General features: G+C 47.4%; 7 protein-coding genes across 7 annotated transcripts; 5 read left to right on the top strand and 2 right to left on the bottom strand.

Moving 5' to 3' along the window:
• Nucleotides 1-3,740: 3,740 nt before the first annotated feature.
• LACBIDRAFT_305014 (uncharacterized protein) lies at nucleotides 3,741-4,553 on the bottom strand (the record flags this gene model as incomplete). Its single annotated transcript, XM_001874399.1, has 4 exons — nucleotides 3,741-4,035; nucleotides 4,087-4,294; nucleotides 4,348-4,462; nucleotides 4,509-4,553. The coding sequence occupies 4 exons, from the start codon at nucleotides 4,551-4,553 to the stop codon at nucleotides 3,741-3,743; spliced, it is 663 nt and encodes a 220-aa protein (XP_001874434.1).
• A 384-nt stretch (nucleotides 4,554-4,937) lies between these two features.
• Nucleotides 4,938-8,413, top strand: LACBIDRAFT_187687 (uncharacterized protein; the record flags this gene model as incomplete). Its single annotated transcript, XM_001874974.1, has 15 exons — nucleotides 4,938-5,185; nucleotides 5,280-5,430; nucleotides 5,484-5,659; nucleotides 5,709-6,040; nucleotides 6,068-6,303; nucleotides 6,375-6,568; nucleotides 6,636-6,871; nucleotides 6,933-7,034; nucleotides 7,103-7,178; nucleotides 7,261-7,455; nucleotides 7,626-7,680; nucleotides 7,802-7,876; nucleotides 7,947-7,971; nucleotides 8,030-8,249; nucleotides 8,308-8,413. Exons 1-15 carry the CDS (start codon nucleotides 5,076-5,078, stop codon nucleotides 8,411-8,413), a joined length of 2,289 nt encoding a protein of 762 aa, XP_001875009.1. The 5' UTR covers nucleotides 4,938-5,075.
• Nucleotides 8,414-8,656: 243 nt separating this feature from the next.
• Nucleotides 8,657-10,606, top strand: LACBIDRAFT_321515 (uncharacterized protein; the record flags this gene model as incomplete). Its single annotated transcript, XM_001874973.1, has 3 exons — nucleotides 8,657-9,179; nucleotides 9,233-9,455; nucleotides 9,514-10,606. 3 exons carry the CDS (start codon nucleotides 8,657-8,659, stop codon nucleotides 10,604-10,606), a joined length of 1,839 nt encoding a protein of 612 aa, XP_001875008.1.
• A 33-nt stretch (nucleotides 10,607-10,639) lies between these two features.
• LACBIDRAFT_305011 (uncharacterized protein) lies at nucleotides 10,640-10,873 on the top strand (the record flags this gene model as incomplete). Its single annotated transcript, XM_001874972.1, has 1 exon — nucleotides 10,640-10,873. The coding sequence occupies one exon, from the start codon at nucleotides 10,640-10,642 to the stop codon at nucleotides 10,871-10,873; it is 234 nt and encodes a 77-aa protein (XP_001875007.1).
• Nucleotides 10,874-12,138: 1,265 nt separating this feature from the next.
• LACBIDRAFT_230077 (uncharacterized protein) lies at nucleotides 12,139-13,388 on the bottom strand (the record flags this gene model as incomplete). The annotated part of the gene is made up of 6 exons (XM_001874398.1): nucleotides 12,139-12,202; nucleotides 12,345-12,390; nucleotides 12,484-12,796; nucleotides 12,850-13,024; nucleotides 13,077-13,213; nucleotides 13,266-13,388. Coding segments are annotated over 6 exons (858 nt in total), but the record flags the coding sequence as incomplete, so codon positions are not given.
• A 574-nt stretch (nucleotides 13,389-13,962) lies between these two features.
• LACBIDRAFT_305009 (uncharacterized protein) lies at nucleotides 13,963-14,133 on the top strand (the record flags this gene model as incomplete). The annotated part of the gene is made up of 1 exon (XM_001874971.1): nucleotides 13,963-14,133. The coding sequence occupies one exon, from the start codon at nucleotides 13,963-13,965 to the stop codon at nucleotides 14,131-14,133; it is 171 nt and encodes a 56-aa protein (XP_001875006.1).
• A 5,615-nt stretch (nucleotides 14,134-19,748) lies between these two features.
• On the top strand, nucleotides 19,749-20,345 carry LACBIDRAFT_305008 (uncharacterized protein; the record flags this gene model as incomplete). The annotated part of the gene is made up of 1 exon (XM_001874970.1): nucleotides 19,749-20,345. One exon carries the CDS (start codon nucleotides 19,749-19,751, stop codon nucleotides 20,343-20,345), a length of 597 nt encoding a protein of 198 aa, XP_001875005.1.
• Nucleotides 20,346-21,539: the final 1,194 nt, after the last annotated feature.

The following is a 21,539-nucleotide window of genomic DNA, read 5'->3' as shown; positions in this document are numbered from 1 at the left end:
CGTGATGTTAGCAGTTAACCATCGATAACGCAAAAGTGGTTGGAATATTTGCGTTTGATTGGCGCCCGCCCGCGCCTCTAATAGCAAAAATTATTCAATATTGATCAAGAACCGACATATTGCAAATTCGACCTATAATGGAGAAGTATATAGCTCTACTTGCTTAGGGCGCACCCCAGAATGGAGAGTCAGAATGGAAGCCAAAAATTTTGGCTGAAAAAGGATAATGCACAGCTACCACTGCAAGAAGCGAACTTCGCAATACTACCATTCAAGTTTTCATCAGTGATGAAGATTTCAGGTCGACAAGTATACTGGGCGCATCCCCCTTCGCGCCGCGGAAGATGTAGCATGTATCAATAAATAAATCCCGAACCGTGAATGTGGTGCATTATAGGAACATGATATGGCCTATGTAATTTGCCTTCCGGAAAACAACCGATGAAAGCTGTTACTGAAGCCGAAGCCCTATATCATTGCAAAGTGAAAGCCTGCATGATTGAACTTCTTACAAAAATGACGAAGGGAAGATTAGTTCGGACCGTTGAAAGTGAGGGTGATGTTGATCCTGACGGCGGAGATGAAAATGGAGGGCACGGCTGCTATCATTATATGCTATTATCGTTGAGGAAGGCCTTTTGGAGGCCTTCATACTACTAGTACTGTAGTCACGGTCGCATTGTTAGGGACGTTTGATTCAAATGCCACTGGAAATATGAAGTGACAACGTAAATGACAAGAACGCACGGTAAACGAGGAAATTACTGGAGAATGAAAAGTCCTCATGACTTTGTAGCGAGTTGAGACGCGACAGATTCTCGTCCATGGATAGCAAGTATGAACCTATGCAGCCAAGGCAATAGTAGTCATCAGTGGCGTTGAAAAGGGAGGACTATCGGCCGGAGTCTTGTCCTTCAGTGCTGAGGACGTCACAATATAGTGACCCTGCAGAGAACGACAGAGAAAGTGTCAAATGGAATGGGCGACTCGGATGGGACAGGACCGTCGATAATTAGTGGAAGCCCCAGTAACGACCATAAGGCAGATCATCAAAGTACGTACGCTGATGGTCGAAGCCTCATAGAACCAAAAAAGTCGCCATGGTCAGAGATGCGGTGTTCGTCAAAATCAATCTGAATCGGGGAGGGCAGGTCAAATCCGACGAGAGGCTTGGCTGCCATTCATGACCGGGACAGTTTGTTCTGATTAATTACTGGACATGAACGTGGTTTAGGCAGGGGTTGAATGAAGTGTGGGAGCAGATCTTCCTTTTGTGAGTTATCTTCTACCGAGCGCAGCCATGATTGCTTGAAATGCATCTCACTTGCACAGTCTGAACACCCCAAGGTACCTTGATGCCCTTAGTATAGCTGCGGATCCAAACGCGAACGATGTCAGCATTACAATTAAGTAGATAAACATCTTGAACAAACTGCGCGAATGATGTGAATATCACGGTCACTGACTCGGAGAACAGGCTAGAACAGGCTTGTCAGATCAGTCTATAGGAATCCCAAGGCAAGGCGCCTGTCGGCTCGACAGTTCAATGAGAAGGAAAGATTGTTCCTGCTGTGCAGCGGCAGCTAGCCCAAGCCGGGAAAGTTGGCATATAGTCAAAGAAGGGTACTGAAGTCGCCGAGACCATTTTCGTTCAACATCAAGCCCGTTTACACTCGCATGTTTCTGTTTGTCATTGAGGAGGGGATAATTATGCGCAACGCGGGTTCATCGGGTAAGTAGCACCCAGGTTTTCCGACGTTTCCGGAGGAACGGGGAGGACTCGGAGCTTGAAGACACCATCCTGCTGGAAAGGCGCTTAGCAGGGCAGGGGAAGCGAGGATGTTTGAAGACAACGTACTGATAAATTTTCTTGTGCAAAAAAATTTCCAATTTGTATCCGGACCTTGAAGGGACCATCCAACAGGCAAGCCTCAAGGCTCCTCAAGGACGCCAGGGAAGGTCTCAATGGGGATAGTTTCCAAATGTTCGGGGGCGAGTGGGAGCAACTGGTATGTTTTAACACACATACAGGCTGATTGTGTGCATATACCGTTGGATAAGTAGGCGGTTCCGGCATATCCGAGATTTTGAGGTGTGCAGAAAACTCGAATGCCATCGAACGAATGTGTGCGTCTGCGTCAATCAAGATAGTTCCTCATTACTCAGTGGGAGGGAGTGAGAACGAAAGGTACGTTTTGGAACATCCGCTGTGTACGCTGTGGGGTACATAAGTGGGGGTGCCGCCATACCCGAGATTTTTAAGCAAGCGCCAATCGAAAAAAAAAATTGAGGGGCGAGCGCTGATTGGGTGCTGACCGGTGACCGGTGACCCCGGACACAATCCAGCCAAACAATGACATGAGAGAGCGCAGCATGAGATCAAATATCCATGAATGGGCCAGAGTTCAGGAAAAGGGCAGAGGAGGAATAGACATCGCCATCGGCACTGAGAAATACATGGCATGGACCTGCATTGAAAAATGGAATGTCCACTATTTGGCGAGAAACGAAATGCAACTATGCCGTTGAACGACGAAAAGGCGGGCCTGCTTCAGCAATGTTTGTGAGTGGGTTTCTGATGGACCGGAAGCGACCTCACAGCATCCTTGACGCCGATAAAGGTAGATTTCCCTACACCACTCTGCAACAACAAACGTACAGTCTCAGGACTTCAGATTCACAAACCGTTGATTGAGTGGGTTTCTGATGGACCCGGGAATTAGGAGGAAGCATCCATCAGCAAAAAATTGAGGCATGTACTGATGCTGGAGACGCCACGCAAACAAACAAGCGAACGTCGGACGTGGGACAGACCGCAAGGTGACCTTTGCCTGAGCGCTCGTGGATGAGGTAGATTTCAAACAAGAAAAAGCGTGGGCGAGATGTAGGCGTGTGATAGCTAGCCTGCTTGAGTACCCGCGGTTTGGGCTAGAGTTTAAAGTAGGAATCGTGCAAGCGAGATAAATGGATCGTCATAGGTTCGCCCAAAGATACATGGCGTAGTCTGCTCGAAAGAATCTGTTACTGAGAAGTTCACATTCAAGAGACGAAATCACATAACAATCAAGTAACCAGGTTGCACAAGCAAGGTATAAAAGGCCCCCAGAAGCTCCGCCATTTCTTGTCCGCAAAAAGTTGCCTCAAATCCGCGTTTGCAGCCTTAAATCTGCAAATTTGGACAAGGGTCTGCTTGTGATTCACGGTCCAAATGGAAGCTTCCTGTGAATTTGACGACATGAAAGTTCGGCCCCAGAAACAGAGAGTCACTTGCCAAAATCCGCACTTCTTCTCTTCGTCGCCAGCGGCCTGGTATAAAACATCGGTCTATCCGGAAACAACGTGAGCCTGTTCCGAAGCATAATAAATCAGCGATCCAGCAGGAAACGCAATCCAACACATCTAACTCTGCGTAAAAAAAAATGATACGTCATTGAAACGAAATGCAACCAAGAGAAAACCTGCCTGAGTAACGTTTCGAAACGCCTGCGTCGATTCAGGAGGATCTTATGGAGCACCAATTGGTGAAAAATCGAGGCAGGAGACACGCAACCAGGTTAAGGCATGGATATCGTTATAGGTTCGTCTAGAAATACATGACATGGTGTGACATGAGTCTGCTTAAAGAAAAACGCGTCAGCGCCTCGGCAAGGAAAGAAAAGCAGGAAAGAAAAGGCCTGCCTAAGGATCCCTTCTAATAGAAGCTTTAACCCGTGTCAACCCATTAATCTCGCCTCAACCCATCAATCCCTCCTCGACAACAGCCCCCCCATCTCCATCTCATCCACCTCCACATCCTCCGGATCAGGCCGCACATTAACCACACTCAACCCCTCCCTCATCTCCCTCTTCACGCACAGCTGCTCAGCCACCACCACCATCACCGCCGACCCGCCAAACAAGACGAGCCAAAAAAAGAAAGAGGTGGGTAGCGTGGCGGAGTAGTACGTCGTTAGTACTAGGTGGTTGAATACCAGTGTCAGTGCGAAGTCGAGGATGAGGCGGGGGCGCCGGATTAGGGTGTATAGGTAGTATATGCTGTTTCTCGTTTCGTGAGTGGGTGGAGGGAGGCAGGGGGGAAAGACGTACTCGGCAGAACAAGCAACCAACCAACACCCAGCGATGATCCACCCCCTCATAGGGTCCGTCCGCCCATCCCACCGATCTTCTTCCCACCCATACCCGACTTTCTTACCACCGCTCCAGGCCCATTGGGTGTATGACGTCCAGCGTTCCCCGCCGTATGTTCCTCGTACAGTGGGTCGGCCTGCCATTTCTCGCCAGTCCATTATCATGCCTGTGTGTTGAGTTGGTAGAAAGAAGGAAGGAAGGAGAGGAGTAGAGACTGACCGACGTTAGCAGGGCCACCTTCGTAGTTTAGTGATGTTGGGTCTGCGAATAGGCTTAGGAGGGGAGGGATTATGATGGATAGTGTTAGGTAGTGTAACGTTTGCATTGATAGAATCTAGTCGTTGTTTAGTGTCTGATATTTTCTGTAAAACGAAGCCTACCTGAGATATAAGAAGAACAGGATCCCAATTCGTTTGGGGTGCCATTAGGAAGAGGTGAACCTCTAACTAGGGTTAGGTTCAGCCTCTCACCATCACCTACCCATGCCTATACCCACTGATGACTCGGACGCAGACCACACTCAACCTGGGCCATCCACACACCCACGCGCGCCCAACGAAACGCACGTTGACCCTCTAATAGTGAGACCAACAGTCTACTACGGCGAAGGAGCCTTCGACCCTCCCAGCTCAGACGACGAGGAAGAGTCACTATTAGGCTCAGGCTCTGATAAAGATGTCCCGGGGAGTCCTGGGATGGCAGAGATGGGCGGCCACACCCCCGGACGGCGTGGTGCGAGTGCAGAACGACATCATGTAAGTACGGTGTGTTGCGGCTATGCTTGACTAAACTGATGGTGATGACCCAAGCACAAGTCCAATTCCCTGCGCAAGCTCATCATCGCGCTCGTCGTGCTCATTGGGCTGGCTGCTGCCATCGGCATCATCGGTGCGTTCACTTACGTGGGCGCATCGTACCGTCGTGTTGTTGGAGCAAGGAAAATTACTATGGACCATATTTTCAATGGGACCTTTGGTTCGCAGTGGCATCATCTTAACTGGGTTCCGGAAGGTTTTGCTTTTCGTTTCCCCATGTTCCGCTTGCTGAGACGCATTTGGTTGGTATAGCTGGTGATGGTGTTTACTCCGAGTCAGCAGGGGGATATATTAGACTGGTCGACTTGAAGACTGGCATTACGAAGAATCTAGTAGCCTTCCGCGATGTGAAAGATGTACGTGCCCCACCCACATATCTTACAACGTTACTCATCTCTTACAGGAAAACGGAAACGAGCTGTACATGGGCGACTGGAAAGTCTCACCCGACATGAAATACATCCTCATCAAAGTCGACTACCGTAAAGTAAGTTACTCCCATTCCGCCTGCTTCCCCAACTTAACTGACAACATTCGAAGCAATGGCGCTGGTCAAGTTTCGGTAACTACTACGTGCACAACATCGCAGCCAAAACCACCCACCCCATCATCCCCCCCACTCACCCCTCCCGAACGGCCTTTGCAACATGGTCACCCACAGGAGAAGCCATAGCCTACGTAGCAGACAACGACCTCTACATCCTCCCATCCGCATCGTAAGTCCTCTCCTCCTCTCCTCCTCACTGAACTCAACAAACAACACAGACCCACCACCAAACCCATCCGCATAACATCAACAGGCAACGCCTCCCTCTTCCACGGCGTCCCCGACTGGGTATACGAAGAAGAAATCTTCTCATCCGACTCTTCCCTCTGGTGGTCTCCCACCTCTTCCAAACTCGCATTCCTATCATTCGACGAGACGCTCGTTGAGGAATTCACGTTTCCTATATATAACCCTACGGAAGACGCGAATGCGGTTGTGCCGTATACGAAGGACGTGGTTATGAAGTATCCCAAGCCGGGGTATCGTAACCCGCTTGTTTCGGTACATGTGTTTGATTTGGGACGGTACCTTGAGAGGGTTGCTGATCTCGGTGGCGAGGACGTTCCAGCGGAAGAAGAAACACTTACGTTGGATTGGGATGGACGAAGGCCGGTGGAGGATAGTGTCGTGTTGGAAGTTGCGTGGGTTGGTAATGGGAGTTTGGTGCTCAAGGAGGTTAACAGGAATGCGGACGATGGGAATGTGTTGGTTTTTGATTTGGATGATGTTGATGCGTTTGTAAGGTCGAGAGGGAGGGTTGTGAGGAGGTTGGGGAGGGAGGGGGAGGAGGGGGATGATGGGTGGATTGATAATGTGCGTTACCCCTTTCTTCTTCCTCTTTTCTTTCAGAGTGTGCATATACAATGATGCTGATGGTGGTGTAGGAACAAACGATATACCCGCTCTCCTCCTTAGACCTAGACGGAGACGCCTACCTCGACATCGTGCCCACCAAAGAAGGGTACAACCACATCGCCCTGTTCAGCCCTGCCACCTCTAGCACCCCCAAGTTCCTCACTTCGGGAAACTGGGAAGTGACGGGTGGTATTCAGTCTGTAGATCAGAAGCGGGGATTGGTGTACGTTCCCCTCCTCCTCTTCCTCCTCCTCCCTTTCTATCCCTTGCTAACGATAACAAAACAAAAGGTATTTCCTCGCTGCGAACCCATCTTCGATCGAACGGCAGCTTTACTCCGTTCCTATACCCTCCTTGTCTACCGAAGATGAAAAAGACCAGGAAAAAGTAGAGCCCACATCAATGACAGACGCATCCAAGCCATCATTCTACGCCGTGTCGTTCTCGCCCCAAGCGGGGTTTTATATCCTCAGTTATCAAGGGCCGGGGATACCCTGGCAGAGGGTTATGCAGGTTGATAATCCCGGTACGCCTCCTTCTTTCCCCCGTTAGGAAAAAGTAACAAACTGGTGGATGGTGGGTTGTAGGGTTTGACCATGTTCTAACAATGAACGAAAGACTTCTAAACCATACGTTGGAATATGAAGCTGCTACGGTTACGCATTCGACGTTTTTGAGTGATGGGTTTGGTGTGTCTTTTTCTTTTTTTTCTTACTTACTTTTGTGGTGGTGGGTACTGAGAAAGAGGACGTGGTAGAGTTGAACGTGAAGGAAATACGGCCTCCCAAGATGGACGATTCGGGGCGGGTGAAGTATCCTGTTTTGTTCCGTGTGTGCGTTGCCTTCTCCTCCTTCTCTCCTTTTTTTTTCTTCTCTTCCTCTCTTCCTTCTCTCCTCACCTGAACTTTCTAATAGGTACGGCGGTCCCCACTCGCAAACCGTCGACCTCCGCTTCAGCCGAGACTGGCACGAATACCTCGCCTGTGGGTTGGAGTACATTGTCGTTGTGGTGGATGGGCGTGGGACGGGGTATAAAGGACGCAAGTTGAGGAATCCTGTCAAAGGGAATTTGGGGTATTGGGAGACTGTTGATCAGGTTAATTCTGCTAGGTGAGGTTTCTTTTTTGGTTGGGGGGGGGACGGGGGGAGGGGGGAGAGATGGGGGTGGATGACCAATGGGAACCGGCTACATGGTGGGGTTTCGCCCCATGTCTGACTTGTTTCATTATCCATCCCTTTAATCACGCCTCCTGCTGACAACGCTTATTGTTTTTACTCAGAGCCTGGGCAAAGAAGGAATACGTAGATCCGAAGCGGATAGGTATCTGGGGCTGGGTGAGTCTCGTCTTTCTTAAATTACTATTGAATGCTATCTCTTTCGCCGATGATCGCGATGCTCATTGGTTTCTTTCTCTCTTTCACCGATGATCGCGATGGCTGACTTTTGATGGCGCAGTCGTATGGGGGCTTCATGAGCTCGAAAGTCGTCGAGGCCAATGCCGGGATTCATAGCCTTGCCATGGCGGTTGCAGTACGCCTCTTTCGGTCCAGACGCCTCCAGAATCATGTACTGATGATGATCCCTTCTCCTTCCGTTTTAGCCTGTGACCAGCTGGCGTCTGTACGGTAAGCCGCGAGGGAGAGGAGATAAAAAAGACACAAGCTTATCCGCCCCTTGCTCTAGATTCAATTTATACGGAGCGGTATATGAATCTTCCCGAGCTCAACCCGGGTGGATACGTGAACGCGTCGATATCGAATGTGACGGGGTTCCACAAGGTGGATTACCTCCTTGCGCATGGGAGTGGCGATGACAATGTTCATTATGCAAACTCGGCACATTTGCTGGATATGTTTACAAAGGCCCAGGTCCGGAGATTTAGGTTTAGGATGTTCACTGATAGGTCAGTTGTGTGGGTTCGCTATGATGACGAGTGTGTGGATGCTGACGATGGTATCTAGTGACCATAGTATTAGTCGACGTGGGGCACAGAGGGAGATATATGAGTATCTGACAGGATTTTTGGTAGAGAAATGGGGCAAAGGTGGTCGTCGTCGTCGGGTATAATAATCGTATAAGACACATGCCGGATTGCGGCGGCCATGGCTATGCATTAAAAAAAAAAAAAAGAAAAGGTCTAGAACTCGTGCCGAGGTGAACCAGCTTGTGGTGGATATAAACAAATTTAGGTTGTTCTGGCCTTTTATGTCAGGGTCCAGTCCAGAATTTGGGCGATGAGAGGAACGACAAACGGCAAAAGGGCTATATAATTCACGGACCTACATCGTTCTCCTCCCCATAACCCACACCATGCCCGTCTCCGTCACTTTCCCCGCCCCCATCGCCATCGAGCACACACCCCCGCCGACGAAACCTCAGAGTGTCGTAAAATGGCAACGGCCCAGAGGTTTATGGAAGGCCCGTGGGACCGGCCCTCGCCGCGATAAGCAAGACCAACACTCATCAGATACCACTGACGACGATATTGACGACGACGAGTACCCCCCATTCCACGTACTCGAAGCCGTCGAACATAGTTGTTGTCGTCGTATAACCACCAGATTTCGCTCACGAAAACGACATCGCAGTGAGACGCTCTCCACTAACTCATCGGACGACGAGGAGGAGATTAGATATTGGGATTATTCACGACGGTGCGATAGTCCGCATCCGGAACGATTAAACAAGTGGGCTGCGCGGTCGAAAGTTATGGATGTTTCCAGTATAGCGAGGGGTCCTAGCCCGGTTGTTGTTCAGGAGGAGGGGGAGTATACGATTGAAGATTGGAGGGATCTCAAGGAACTTTTTGCAAAAGCTGCAGCGCAGTATGAAGGTAACCTTCTGTTCAACTTGATCTACGCAATATCTGATATGGTGGTTTATCAGGGGATGACCCAGCAGAGACGCTGTTGCTGTTACGAGCTGTGATACACGAATGTCACCGATTTCTTCGCCACCACCGCGACCCCTCTCTTCTTTTCTCACCCCCGCTCCCTGAGCCCGCCCCGGTCCCTGAGCGAAACTGGTTCCACGATGAGCAACCACGATATATGTCCTCTGAACGGCCCAAGCGAAAACCCTCAACCCCACCACCAGTAGAAAAAAAGTGGTATGTCCCCTTTTTCCTTTCTTTCTCATTACATCACTAACACCCTCATTTCTTTCAGCAAATGCGTCGACCTCGTAACAGCATTCCACACCATCCTCGGCACAGTCCTCTTCTTCTTCGGAAACATCATCGCGCAAGATCCAACATTAGCGCTCGAAGGCGAGCCAACAACCGCAGTACCCTACTGGCTCGCAGCCTTCGACGCCTTTGAAACAGGCGAAAACTCGCCAACACGCGTCAACGGCAAAGGCTGCACATCCGCGCCAGAGGACTGGCGCATGGCCATCATGTGGGGACGCACACTCGTCGCACTCGCCGACGACCTCCTTGCCCGCCAGGCAAAATTAAAAGAAGATAACCCCAACGCACCCCTTGACCCGTTCATCGCTTCTTATCTGGCTGATAGTCCTAAATGGCCAGAGGCGTCCCCGTTTGGAGCGATTAATCGTTCGAGGCCGGTGACGACCCGTCGACTGTCCATATCCACCACCACACCCAACGAGTTACTCGTGTTGGCGATGGACCAGTTCTCACGTGGGATATTCCACATGCCGCACCCTAACCACTTACCTCCCGCCTCATCATCAAGAACAGCAGCACCCAGCCCACCATCCGCAGTCAAACGACCCCCCGACTCTTTCTCCCGCGCAAAAGAGCTATTCACCATCGGCTCCGAGGTTCTCCTCATCTCTGAAAAGCTGTTGGAGCCATCGGAGAGACAGACGTGGGGCGCTTGGTCGGATAGTATATTCAGCCAGATGAAGATGGAAGCTGATATGGAGGTATGGCGGGCACCCATCGCACGTGCGCGTGGGAGGTGTTGTTTGATCGTTGGCGCTGCACGCGCGGAAGAGCTCGAGGGTGCTCTGGAGTCTGGGGATATGGATGTGCTCAATACGGAGGATGCGGAGGACGCACGGGATACGTTGGGGTGTGCTATTGGGTATTTGGAGAAGGCACGGGAGTTGGGTGTGGGTGGGGATGAGGAGGAGGAGGATCGAGAGGAGTTGAGGAGTTTGCTTGTTGAAGCTTTGGTGACGCTTGCGAATTTGACGGGGGATGTGGGGAGGCGGGAGGAGCTTTATGCGAGGGCGCAGATGGAGGGTGGGGAGGAGTTTGAGTTGGAGGGGATGATGGATGAGACGGAGTGAGCGTCCCCCTCGTTGTTCGGTTGCTTGCTTGCTATGATCTTTTGCTTTCTTGGTTTTCATTTTATCGTTTGTGTCATCATCTCAACCTCATCATCTTGCATCGTCTCTTCATCATCTAGCACGTATATACAACGCATCTCTTTTGTATTCGACGTGCACTCATCATCGCACCCATTGTATGTACACATACACGTAGTACTAATCTATACCTCTCCTCCAGTATCAAATTCTGGGCACTGTCGAAATATCTGCTTGACAATTATGTAATGCCAAAGCCACGCTTAGGAATGCGAATGAAGAGACCAAGGAATTGTCTGATACTTTCATCGATTCCTTTACTCACTTCGATTGTTGTTTGTGCCATCTCAACCTCATTCATCATCTTGCATCCTCTCCCATCATCTAGCACGTATATACTACGCATCTCTTTGTATTTGACGTGCGCTCATCATCACGCGCGTCCATGTATGTACACATACACGTAGTACTCGATAATTTATACCTCCCCGGTCTCGATTTTTGGGCGTCAACCCCATTACTCACGTAACGTGTCTACAAGAAGAAATTCAAAATTCGAAGATATCCCAACTCGGATTTTTTGCCAACGGATCAATTTCATCATCTACTACACTCTAGACTCTTGAAAGTGAACCGCCTTGAACCTCTCAAATTTTACAACTTATCGCACAAGGTCCGGAATGTCGAGCGAATGCTGTTGTCAAAGGGCGTGTGCCAGGCAACTTGTATTTTATGAACAGAAGAAATGAGAAATTGCGTTTCCATAACGAGATCAGCGCTTGCAAGGGCGGCCGCCCAAGGCACATATGACACATGAGGGAGCCGATTTGATGCCAAGTACCCTGCGCAAGTAATAATCAAATGACACACCAAACCTTGACCAAACCCAGGGGAGTCGTAGACACTGGACAATGTGTGTGTATTTCCAGCCACTCGAGTATAACTCGCAGCCTAAGTCAAGCCTAAGTACCTGGTCTGTTTATACATAAATAATTCCGATGAGCAGCGTAAAGTCCGTTCCATGTTACATGGGGCCAAGTGCACATTTGCGGGGAAGCCTCGAGGTCTGGTGAGTTGACCAAAGGGCGACAGACAGACGAGCCACGAGCCAGTATATCCGACAAGTCTCCTGGTTCACCCCGTTCGTTTGTTTCGCGAGTCGGCATCCGTTACCCTATCATCCATCATTAAATTTGGGTGGGACGTTCCTAGGTAGTCGTGGTATGTACATAACCCGTGAGCCGTGGTCTGGACCTCTTTGTCCGACAGCGGGCGAAGGTGGAAAGGCTGTGTGGATGGTGTACGAATGAGGGTTAGTTGGTTATGAATAGATGGCTGATACGGCCAGTGAGCGGTGGTGAAAAGGAAAACAAGGATTGCGATCCTCTATTATTGCGAGCGACGGGACCGATAGTAAATTCTATATTTCTCGTTGTTGGTCGATAGTTCTATAGGTATAGCAAATTCGGTAGGTGCAGGGAATCCGACGCCATAGTTTGTAAATTTAGATACTCTCATGAGAGAGCGTGAACGACGGCCTCAAACGTGGCAAAGGTGACCATGTTAACTGGTATAGCCCTATCGAGAAGTGATGGTCAGCAACACTCTATTAAGTCTTGACTAAGTCAGTGGGATCTCAACGCGGTCCGCCAGCCGAAGTGTCGGCGCATCTCCCTGACCAAAAGGCGAGCGCAGCGAAGAAGCAACGATGAAGACTCACCGAATAAGGGTAGGAGCCAAACCACGAAAAAACACATTAATGCCTTCTGTATGGTAAGAGTGAATTATTGTTGACATTGTTGTTCGGTACGGATTATATTCTGTAGCTCTGGATCCTGATCTGTCAAGTAACGGGGCACCCGGAGAAAAAGAAGTCTGGGAAGGTATGGGCGTTGCCGCTGGTACTGAAAGTGCGGCGGTGCTGCCTTGAACACGAGTTTTCACGACATCGAATGGGAAAGTGACCACCCAGCCGGCCGCAGACGGACGTGATATCAGTAATACTGATGGCGTAAGACAAAAAAAGAGCATACCAATTCCTGCAACCCCTCCGGCCAGCAGAAGGGAGGGCCACGATAGTTTAGTCATGTCAGGTTCTACCTGAGCCATTATAAGCGAAGAGTCCAGAGGCGTCACCGCTGGGGTTGAAAGGTAGCGGCACGTAGCTTCGTACTGATGATAAGAATAGATGGGCGTCACATTCCGGAAGGGCTGGAGATACTTACCGCTGCAAAATAGGCACCGTATCCGATGTCCCTCAGGGCCGTTGCGGTGATACCTCGATACAAGCCCTTTATGCCACTCTCTCTCAAAACCTGCAACGCAACTTGCCGAGTAGTTGTCTCGGTCAGAAGGGATTGTTGACGGATTTTTATGAGTTCCGTCGGTGTTGTGATAATACTGGGTGAGATTAGATCAGAATCTCTACAAGGTAAAAGTCTGAACGACGTACGAAGATATGATGCCGCTTCCCGCTCCAGCAAGCGCGATCTGTGTTATCGAGGGCGTGCTTGAGGAATCCTCAAGCTGTAACTTCAAAAGGAAACGATAGGAAGCGAACACGAGACCATTCATCAACGCCACGGTCGCCTATAGATGGACGCGTCAATTTACGAGCGTGAATCACCGCACGAGGACGCACCAAGGGCGACGTTATTCCCTTGTACAACCCAATAAACCGCTCCTCGCGAATAATAGTAGCAATGGCTTGGAAGGTCGACGTATACTTACTCGCAATCGCTGGGCTCTGAAACCGGACTTTCACTGTGATGGTACAAAAGTATCAGCCAAGCGGTTCAGCCGCCTAGAGACGATTTTCGCCTCCCCTGTATCAAAAGGGAACCCGACTATCAAGCTCGCCACTCCCTACTCAGGAATTGAGAGCGTGGTCAAAGAGATGTAAGTCGATGACGTACTGCGACTGTCCCCGCAACAAAGTCAATCGTTGGATTAAGTTCGACTGCGTTTGTTGGTTAGACAGAGGCTCGCTTGTATGTATTCCATGGTATACCTTGACCATCGCCTTTGGACATATCGCGCTATATCGCAACAGTGGTAGCATCAAGAACAACATTTGATTTTCGCAAGTATGTATTTGTTATATCCAAACAAGTCGACACCGCTTCTTGACCGCTTCATTCAGCTGCTGGCCGAATACCGGTGCGAAGGTAGTTCAACGGCGTCTGAACGGATACAAATTTTCGTGAAGGTGGTCTTACGCCGCTGAGCCCTACAAAAAAATTAGAGGGGGTTTCAGTCACGTGCGCACGTTGAGAACTTCACTTCTCTTCCGCCAAATACGACAATCCAACCATCTTTCTTCCGTACTTATCACTACTATGGGTACATCGAACGCTGGCAATGATGATCGACAACTTGAAGAATGCTACAGCAAACCAATCTCAGCGTGTTGTTCCTCCCTCCCTGAGAGGATAGCAAAAGTCCCCCCCACGGCAAATCGTTGTATGATTGAGAATTCAGTGATGAACCTGTTGAGTTCGTTCACCTAATTCCGCCAACGGGGATACCCAGCGCTGTGAGTCGTTCCGTTTTATCACTATGCGAAATATGCACATTGATGACTTCCAGCACTTTGACTACTTGGAGTATTCATGGAAGAAAAAACCTGGGACGTTGAATCTACACACACGCTACAACTCTATGCTTCGTACGCCGCTCATTGATTCAATTTTCAATTGTTGATACGGGTTACTTTATCAACAGTTGGTACCAAATTTCACGATCTATTCAACCAGGAAAAATGGATTCTCCTTCCCGAACCACATATACTAGCTCTGTACCTCGATGGTAGGTGCGATCCAATGTCCGTTCCACCAGCAACATCGGTACGTCTCGTTTACTCAATCCTGGAATCCAAAGCTATCCATCAAGCTTGAGCTTGTTCTGCAGGAATCGTGTTATAGATACACTATCCTCCCGCTGAGCGACATGGCTTCAGTCCCTATCAGGCACCACACTCTAAATGACGTGGGTGATGCAACAGTGCAAACACACATGTATCTATACCCGAACCTTGGTTTTATAACTTCCCATCTACACCCTCATTATGTTATCTTCAACTCAGCAAGAACGGTTATGAAATCTATGGTGTACCGAGAACATTATCCGGGCTCAGACTACGAGATCCTTTTTGACCACATGATTATCTGCTACGGGTCTTAGACCGTCAGAATCGCCAACCTCAAAATGAATGGCAAATTTCGCCCTTCTCACCACTCTTATGACGACAGCGATTCGGAGAGTGACTCCCCCGAGACCAAGCCACCAAGTACCCCTCGATGGAGAGAATCAACACTTCTACATTCGTCTGTGGGCCAACAAAAGAAGGTGTCGATTGAGGAGTGGCGGAATGGTGTGATGGAAGGGGACAATGAGATAAAGAAAATTCAGGTAACAGATGCGCTAGAGCGGGAGGACCAGGGAGGTCGAACCTCTGGTTTTTGAGCGCCCTCACTAATTTCAATATTTAACTGACGCCGTTTAAGTTACAATAACATTGTGAAAGCTGCACCCTACAGTGAATTGCGGCTGGACATCAGATTTTGGTTTTGCAGGCACATTCTGCCTCGACTTCCGAGTCCACGGTCTTAGTGAAGGGATTTTGCAACACTCACCAAGTTGCCTCGATTCACTGGGAGAGCGCGCGGCGCATTTTGGTGAGATACTGAAGTTTAGGCCTCTTCTGGCTTGATACTTGCAACGGATTTTTTCCAACTACTTTTGCTCGATTCTGCTGGCACTCCGAGTCAATTCAAGGGGTACGCAGAAAAAAATCCCCGTACACGGGGTTGTTTTATTATGATAAGGACTCATAGACCCACCCCCCCTACCCCAGCCTTCCTAAAAAGGAAATAAATCACGTGTTTACAAATTAATTTCCATGAAATTATGAGCTGCACTTTCAGTATGTTGTGTCCTGGTTGTGTCCAGTTCTTCTCACCGGCAAAGCTGAGTCCTACAGAAATTTTGCACTCCTGGCACCAATGAGTGCTTGACACATTGTGCTTGGTAGGTCCCTATTGATTGTTTGTGGGCCATCTCTCTGAATGTACAGTGGCATACCTTTAGGCCTTTATGCACCTTTGGCATATTGGATGGGGACTCTACAGAGAGGATTATCGTTTCAATGAGCTTTTGCGAATTTATACAAAAACATTGACTCACTGTGTGTGATGACGCTGCCTAGCATGACACCATTCAGGCGGCTGCGCTAACATATAGCCGTCACATATATCAGTCACTATGTCACGCTCAGTAAAAACGAAAGTTGGGTGTTGGTCATATAGTAGTCACACCACTGCATGAAATTGTACAACATGACTAAAAGCAGTGAATTTTACAAAATTTTGACTTTAAGTCGACTTCACCAAGTCGTGTGGTTTCCTTGCCTGATGCCAAATATATGCATGATACAGTCATTTGGTAGTCTTTACTTAGTCTAGTTGCCCTCACCTGAAGGTCTATGACCAGTCCAAGACCAGTCATGTAGTCACTGCTTCATAGTCCATGAATTGACACAACTTGGTGAAGTCGAGTTGTAGTCAAAATTTTGTAAAATTCACTGCTTTTAGTCATGTCATACAATTTTGTGCAGTGGTGTGACTACTATATGACCAACACCTGACTTTCGTTTTTACTGAGTGTCACGTACCAAACATAGTAGCCAGACATGACAATGGCTTGTAATGAACAGGCCAGCCAGTCCCGGCCAGACTTTTCAAAACATCCCTTTACCAATGGACCAGCCGGATGCATACAAATGGCTTGCGGGCACGGCATCTCTTGCCGCGGCAGCTACCTACAGCAGCCTTCTGGGTGTCCCGTCGGCATCACACCATAGTTCCCCAATCTTTACTAGAACAACTGTAATACTGTTACCTGCTTTGATGTTGTACTGTTTGCTTCTATCAGTAGTAGCTAATTGTAAACCTCTGCCCTAAGCTACTTGCGCTACCACACAGCTGCTGGTCAGCAAAGCATGCTGTATATACCCCAACCTGCTCTAATGGTAAATTACCTGTGTCCATAATATTAATCAATGGCATCTATTGAAATTGAATATGTCAACTCTGGTTAAGCATTTGATTGACTCCAATGGGGCGGTTATTTCAACTCCCGCAGGGCATTTGATTCACTCCAGCAGAGAATTTACAGTTGAGTATGTCAACCACCATGGGCATTTAAATTTGACTATTTTGACTCCATGAAGAATTTGATTGACTTGAGGGGTTATTATGTTTCATTGTAAATGCATTGCCAGAGTTGACATACTCAATTTCAAATGCCCTGGAGGAGTGAACCCAATGCCCCATGGGAGTCAACATATTTGATTTAAAATACCCTGTCAGAGTAAATAAAATGCCCTGGAGGAGTAAACTACATGCGCCGTGGGGGTCAACATATTTGACTCTAAATTTCATGACAGAGTGAATAAAATGCCCTGGAGGAGTGCCCTGTGAGAGAACATATTTAATTTTATATGCCCTGACAGCATGAATAAAATGCCCTGTCGGAGTGAATTAAATGGCCGCGGGGTCAACATATTTGATTTTAAATTCGCTGATGGGGTCAATAAAATGCCCTGTCGGAGTGAATAAACTGCCCCATGGGAGTTAACATATTTAATTTTAAAAGCCCCAACAGCGTAAATAAAATGCTCCGTCGGGGTGAATTAAATCGCCGCGGGGTCAAAATATTTGATTTTAAATTCGCCGATGGGGTCAATAAAATGCTCCGTTGGAGTGAATAAACTGCCCTGCAGAAGTTAACATATTTAATTTTAAATGCCTCAATGGAGTGAATTAAATACCCCATGAAAGTCAATCAACTGTCTCCCACCCAATTCAAATTTTATATTCCCCATCGGAGTGTATTGAATGCTTTGCAGGAGTCAACATATTTAATTTTACATGCCCTGACAGAGTCAATGAAATGCCCCGCCAGAGTTGTGGGGGAAAAAAATGAGCTGTACTGTTATAGCTTCTCAATACATCTTTTATAACTGTTGTAAAATAGGTTCAAGTTTACTTTGGAAAAGAATTTTGGCGCATGGTGGAGAATGAGGTTGAATGCATGAAATATCTCGCAACATGATATTGTTGACTTTTCTGTATACTTTGCTACCAAATCTCAACATCTGAGCCTTTCTTATACATAGTTAACATATGGCAGAATATATATCCCCTGCTCCAAAGCAGTTTTCTGATGGTTTGGGGGAGCTGGAGCTTGAAAGGGTGAAAATATGACTCTAAACATGAAACCACATTCTTTCTTATTTCCTTTCACTATCTAAATCTTGTTGAAATGCTCCCATACTTTCCCCAAATATAGCCTACATACTTTAGAATCAATTCAGATAGGTGGGGGAAGCAGTTGTGAGGGAAGAAAAAAAAATATAACTTGATGTATGCAAAATGGCATGTTGTGCAACTGGTTTGTATAAAGATTCATGCACCAAATAGCTCTTTCTGAGGTCTGTTCACAAAAACTTCTTCAATCACTGAGAAAACTATTCCAAATGATTCTATTCCTTTCTGGGATCCCCCCAATGTCTTTGTTTTGTTGGCACATTGCATCACCTATGAGCGCGGCACAGTGCGTAGTTTCAGATGGTGTGTGAATAATGTGCTCCTTCCATATTAGCACCTTAAACAAAGGATGATCGGGCAGTTAAGCGAAGTCTTTGACAGATTCTAGGACAAATTAATCATTTTTGCACCTGTTATATAATTAAAACAGACCTATGGGAATTTTTTTATTTTGATAGTGTGTTTGCCTATTGTGCGAAGGCGATGTCCAAATGTAAAAAAATTGTTGTTACTATTTTAAAAATGTGTTGTAAGGTACATCCAGAGGACAAAAGGCTGTTAAGAATTAAAATTTGTCAATGGAATGGATTTCAGGAACAATTCAGTTTGTCTCTTCGGCATGAGGCAAAACTTTAATTTTTAACAAAAGCTTTGCCTAGGGAACAGAGTTGTGGACAAATTTAAACAATAAGCATATTAATTGTTTTTATTGTGTCAACCCCCTTGAACAATTGGCAAATATACTGTCAAAATAAAAATTGTTGCATTTATTTGACCTAATTACATACAAGGTGCAAAAATGATAAATTTGTCAGGGAATCTGTCCAATGCTTCGCTTCACTGCCCGATTGTCCCTTGTTTGAGGTGTAGGTTGCCGCTGGCCCATATTTGGTAAGGCAGGCTGCCAGAGTTGTTCTACTTAAATGGTGCACACCTCAACTATCTGACCTCCAATTCAGTGGATCTTTCTTTTGTATTATGAGGATTTGTCATGGCTACTAGCAGGACCTTTCATCAATATTGTGCGTTGATTTCTTGACAATATATTTCTTGTTTCTGCAAATCACATATTCCAAGCCATTGCATGTTTCAGTTCATATGGATGGATGATCTGGGCACCAGCTTAAAAATGCTGTAGTGGATTGACTCCTCTATCTTGAATAAATGCTTCGCCAGAGCTGACATATTGAATTTTGAATGCCCCGTCGGAGTCAATCAAATGCCCTGCAGGAGTCAACATTTTGAATTCTCAATTCCCTGTCAGTGTCAATCAAATGCTCTGCCACAGTCAATAAAGTGCTCTGCTAACTTGACGTATTCAAGATCATGCCACAGATGACCATATTGTGGAGGTCATGTTTTCAATTCCAATGTGTAAGGCTGTATTAGATAATACAGCTGTCTACACTACCTTATATATGCACCGGTAGGTGAAAGAGTAATCTTTCACTTATACGACCTTTTGGTGTAGTGGTTGCATGAAAGATTACGGCTTGTCAGCAGGTTGGCGGTTCAAACCGAGCGGGTGGCAACATTACATTGCCAGCAGGTTAACCTCACCAACTGTAGTCGTAAGTGACAAGTTGCAGGGTGTGATCCCCTGGGGTCACCTATATGGTAACTCCCCACAACAACTAGATATCGGAAGGTCCCGGTTGATGTTATAGAGTGGGGGAGGGTGTAAGGCTGTATTAGATAATACAGCTGTCTACACTACCTTATATATGCACCGGTAGGTGAAAGAGTAATCTTTCACTTATACGACCTTTTGGTGTAGTGGTTGCATTGCGGTGCATATGGCCATCTTACACAATGTCAAACACCCTGATGGGGCCATTGCCGACAGTGCCTTCAATCTCAACCTCAAACACCCCGATGGCAACATCCTCTGCAGTGCTTTCAATTTTAATGACAAACACCCCAATGGAGACATCCCCACGGCACCTTCAATTTCAATGTCAAACACCCCGATGGAGACATCCCCCACAGCGCCTTCAATCTCAACCTCAAACACCCCGATGGCAACATCCTCCGTGGCGCTTTCAATCTCAACCTCAAACACCCTGACGGTGACATCCCCTGCGGCACCTTCAATTTCAATGTCAAACACCCCGACAGAGACATCCCCCGTGGCACCTTCAACCTCAACCTCAAACACCCCGATGGCAACATCCTCCGCAGTGCTTTCAATTTTAATGACAAACACCCTGACAGAGACATCCCCCACGGCACCTTCAATTTCAATGTCAAACACCCTGACGGCGACATCCTCTGCGGCGCTTTCAATCTCAACCTCAAACACCCTGACAGTGACATCCCCCGTGGCACCTTCAATTTCAATGTCAAACACCCCGACGGAAACATGCCTTCAATCTCAATGTCAAACACCCTGACAGAGACATCCCCAACAGAACCATCAATTCCAGTTTGACACCCCAATGGAGCCACAAATGAGTAGACAAGGTGTGAGTAGCTAAATGAAAAGCTTTCATTTCTTAACTACAAGGTGAGTGTTTCCCTGTTGGGACAAAATTCAGTTTTTGGTTGATATGGAGACTATCTTGCAGGAGTTGGATGAGATAAAGATTAAGATACATTATGCTACAGATCTAGATGGATGTAAGTAAGGGGAGAGAGGCCCCAGTTAAATTTTTTTGTAGTTCCATCAGGATGGGCTGAGAGCCCGTCAGGACGTGGTCAGAGCCCATCAGTTGAAAAAGTGGTTCCACTGCAGGAGCGTAAACCCTGCCCCCCTTCCCACCCCATATGCTGGCAATCATCACCGGTGCATACCCCTTGAGTCAAATAGTACTATGGCTTCCAAAAAGCTGTCGGATGCTGGACTTTTCTTGATTCAATGTGTTCTCATTACATTGCAATACTAGATTTGTACTTGTATTCAGTTAGATAGCTCTAAGTATGGCTGGGTTGAAATTATAGCCCAGCGTAAAGCCTTTGTCGTCAACCAGCTTCAAAGCCACGATGATTTACTTATGTAATGTGGAAGTTCCTCCACTGGCACCAATGCAACAGTGCCCTGTTCATCCATACTAATCACAATATGAGCCCATTGAATGCTGGAAGTTGTCAAGGACTACCTGGAGAAAAGTGCAGCAAACCAGGCCTGGCGTGCTGCTTGGCCCTTACAAAGAGGATAGCAAAAGTCACCCCCACAGAACACCAGTGTATGCTTGAGAATGTTGATGAATCTGTTGGCTATGTTCATCTTATCTCTCTAACGGAGATTTCTAGCGAAGTTGTTCTCCTTCCATTGTCATGCAAATTGATGGAAATAAATGACTTTTAGGACATCAATCATGTGGAGTATTCATGGATCAAGAAACCTGGGACATTGAATTTGCACATGCGCTACAACTCTGTCCTTCGTGTGTTGTCCTTCGATACTACTTTACTATCCAAAGGTGAATTGTAGAGCAAACAGTTGGATCTAAACTTCGCAGTCTCTTCAACGAGGGAAAATGGTTTCTCCTTCCCAAACCCCACATACTACTTGATCTCTATCTTTGTGGCAGGTGCAATCCAATGTCTGTTCCGCCAAAGACCTCCATGGGTGCTATTATTTCTGA

Source organism: Laccaria bicolor, genomic scaffold (assembly GCF_000143565.1).
Source record: "Laccaria bicolor S238N-H82 LACBIscaffold_2 genomic scaffold, whole genome shotgun sequence".
Lineage (NCBI taxonomy): Eukaryota > Fungi > Basidiomycota > Agaricomycetes > Agaricales > Hydnangiaceae > Laccaria > Laccaria bicolor.
This window is presented reverse-complemented; position numbering and strand designations above follow the sequence as displayed.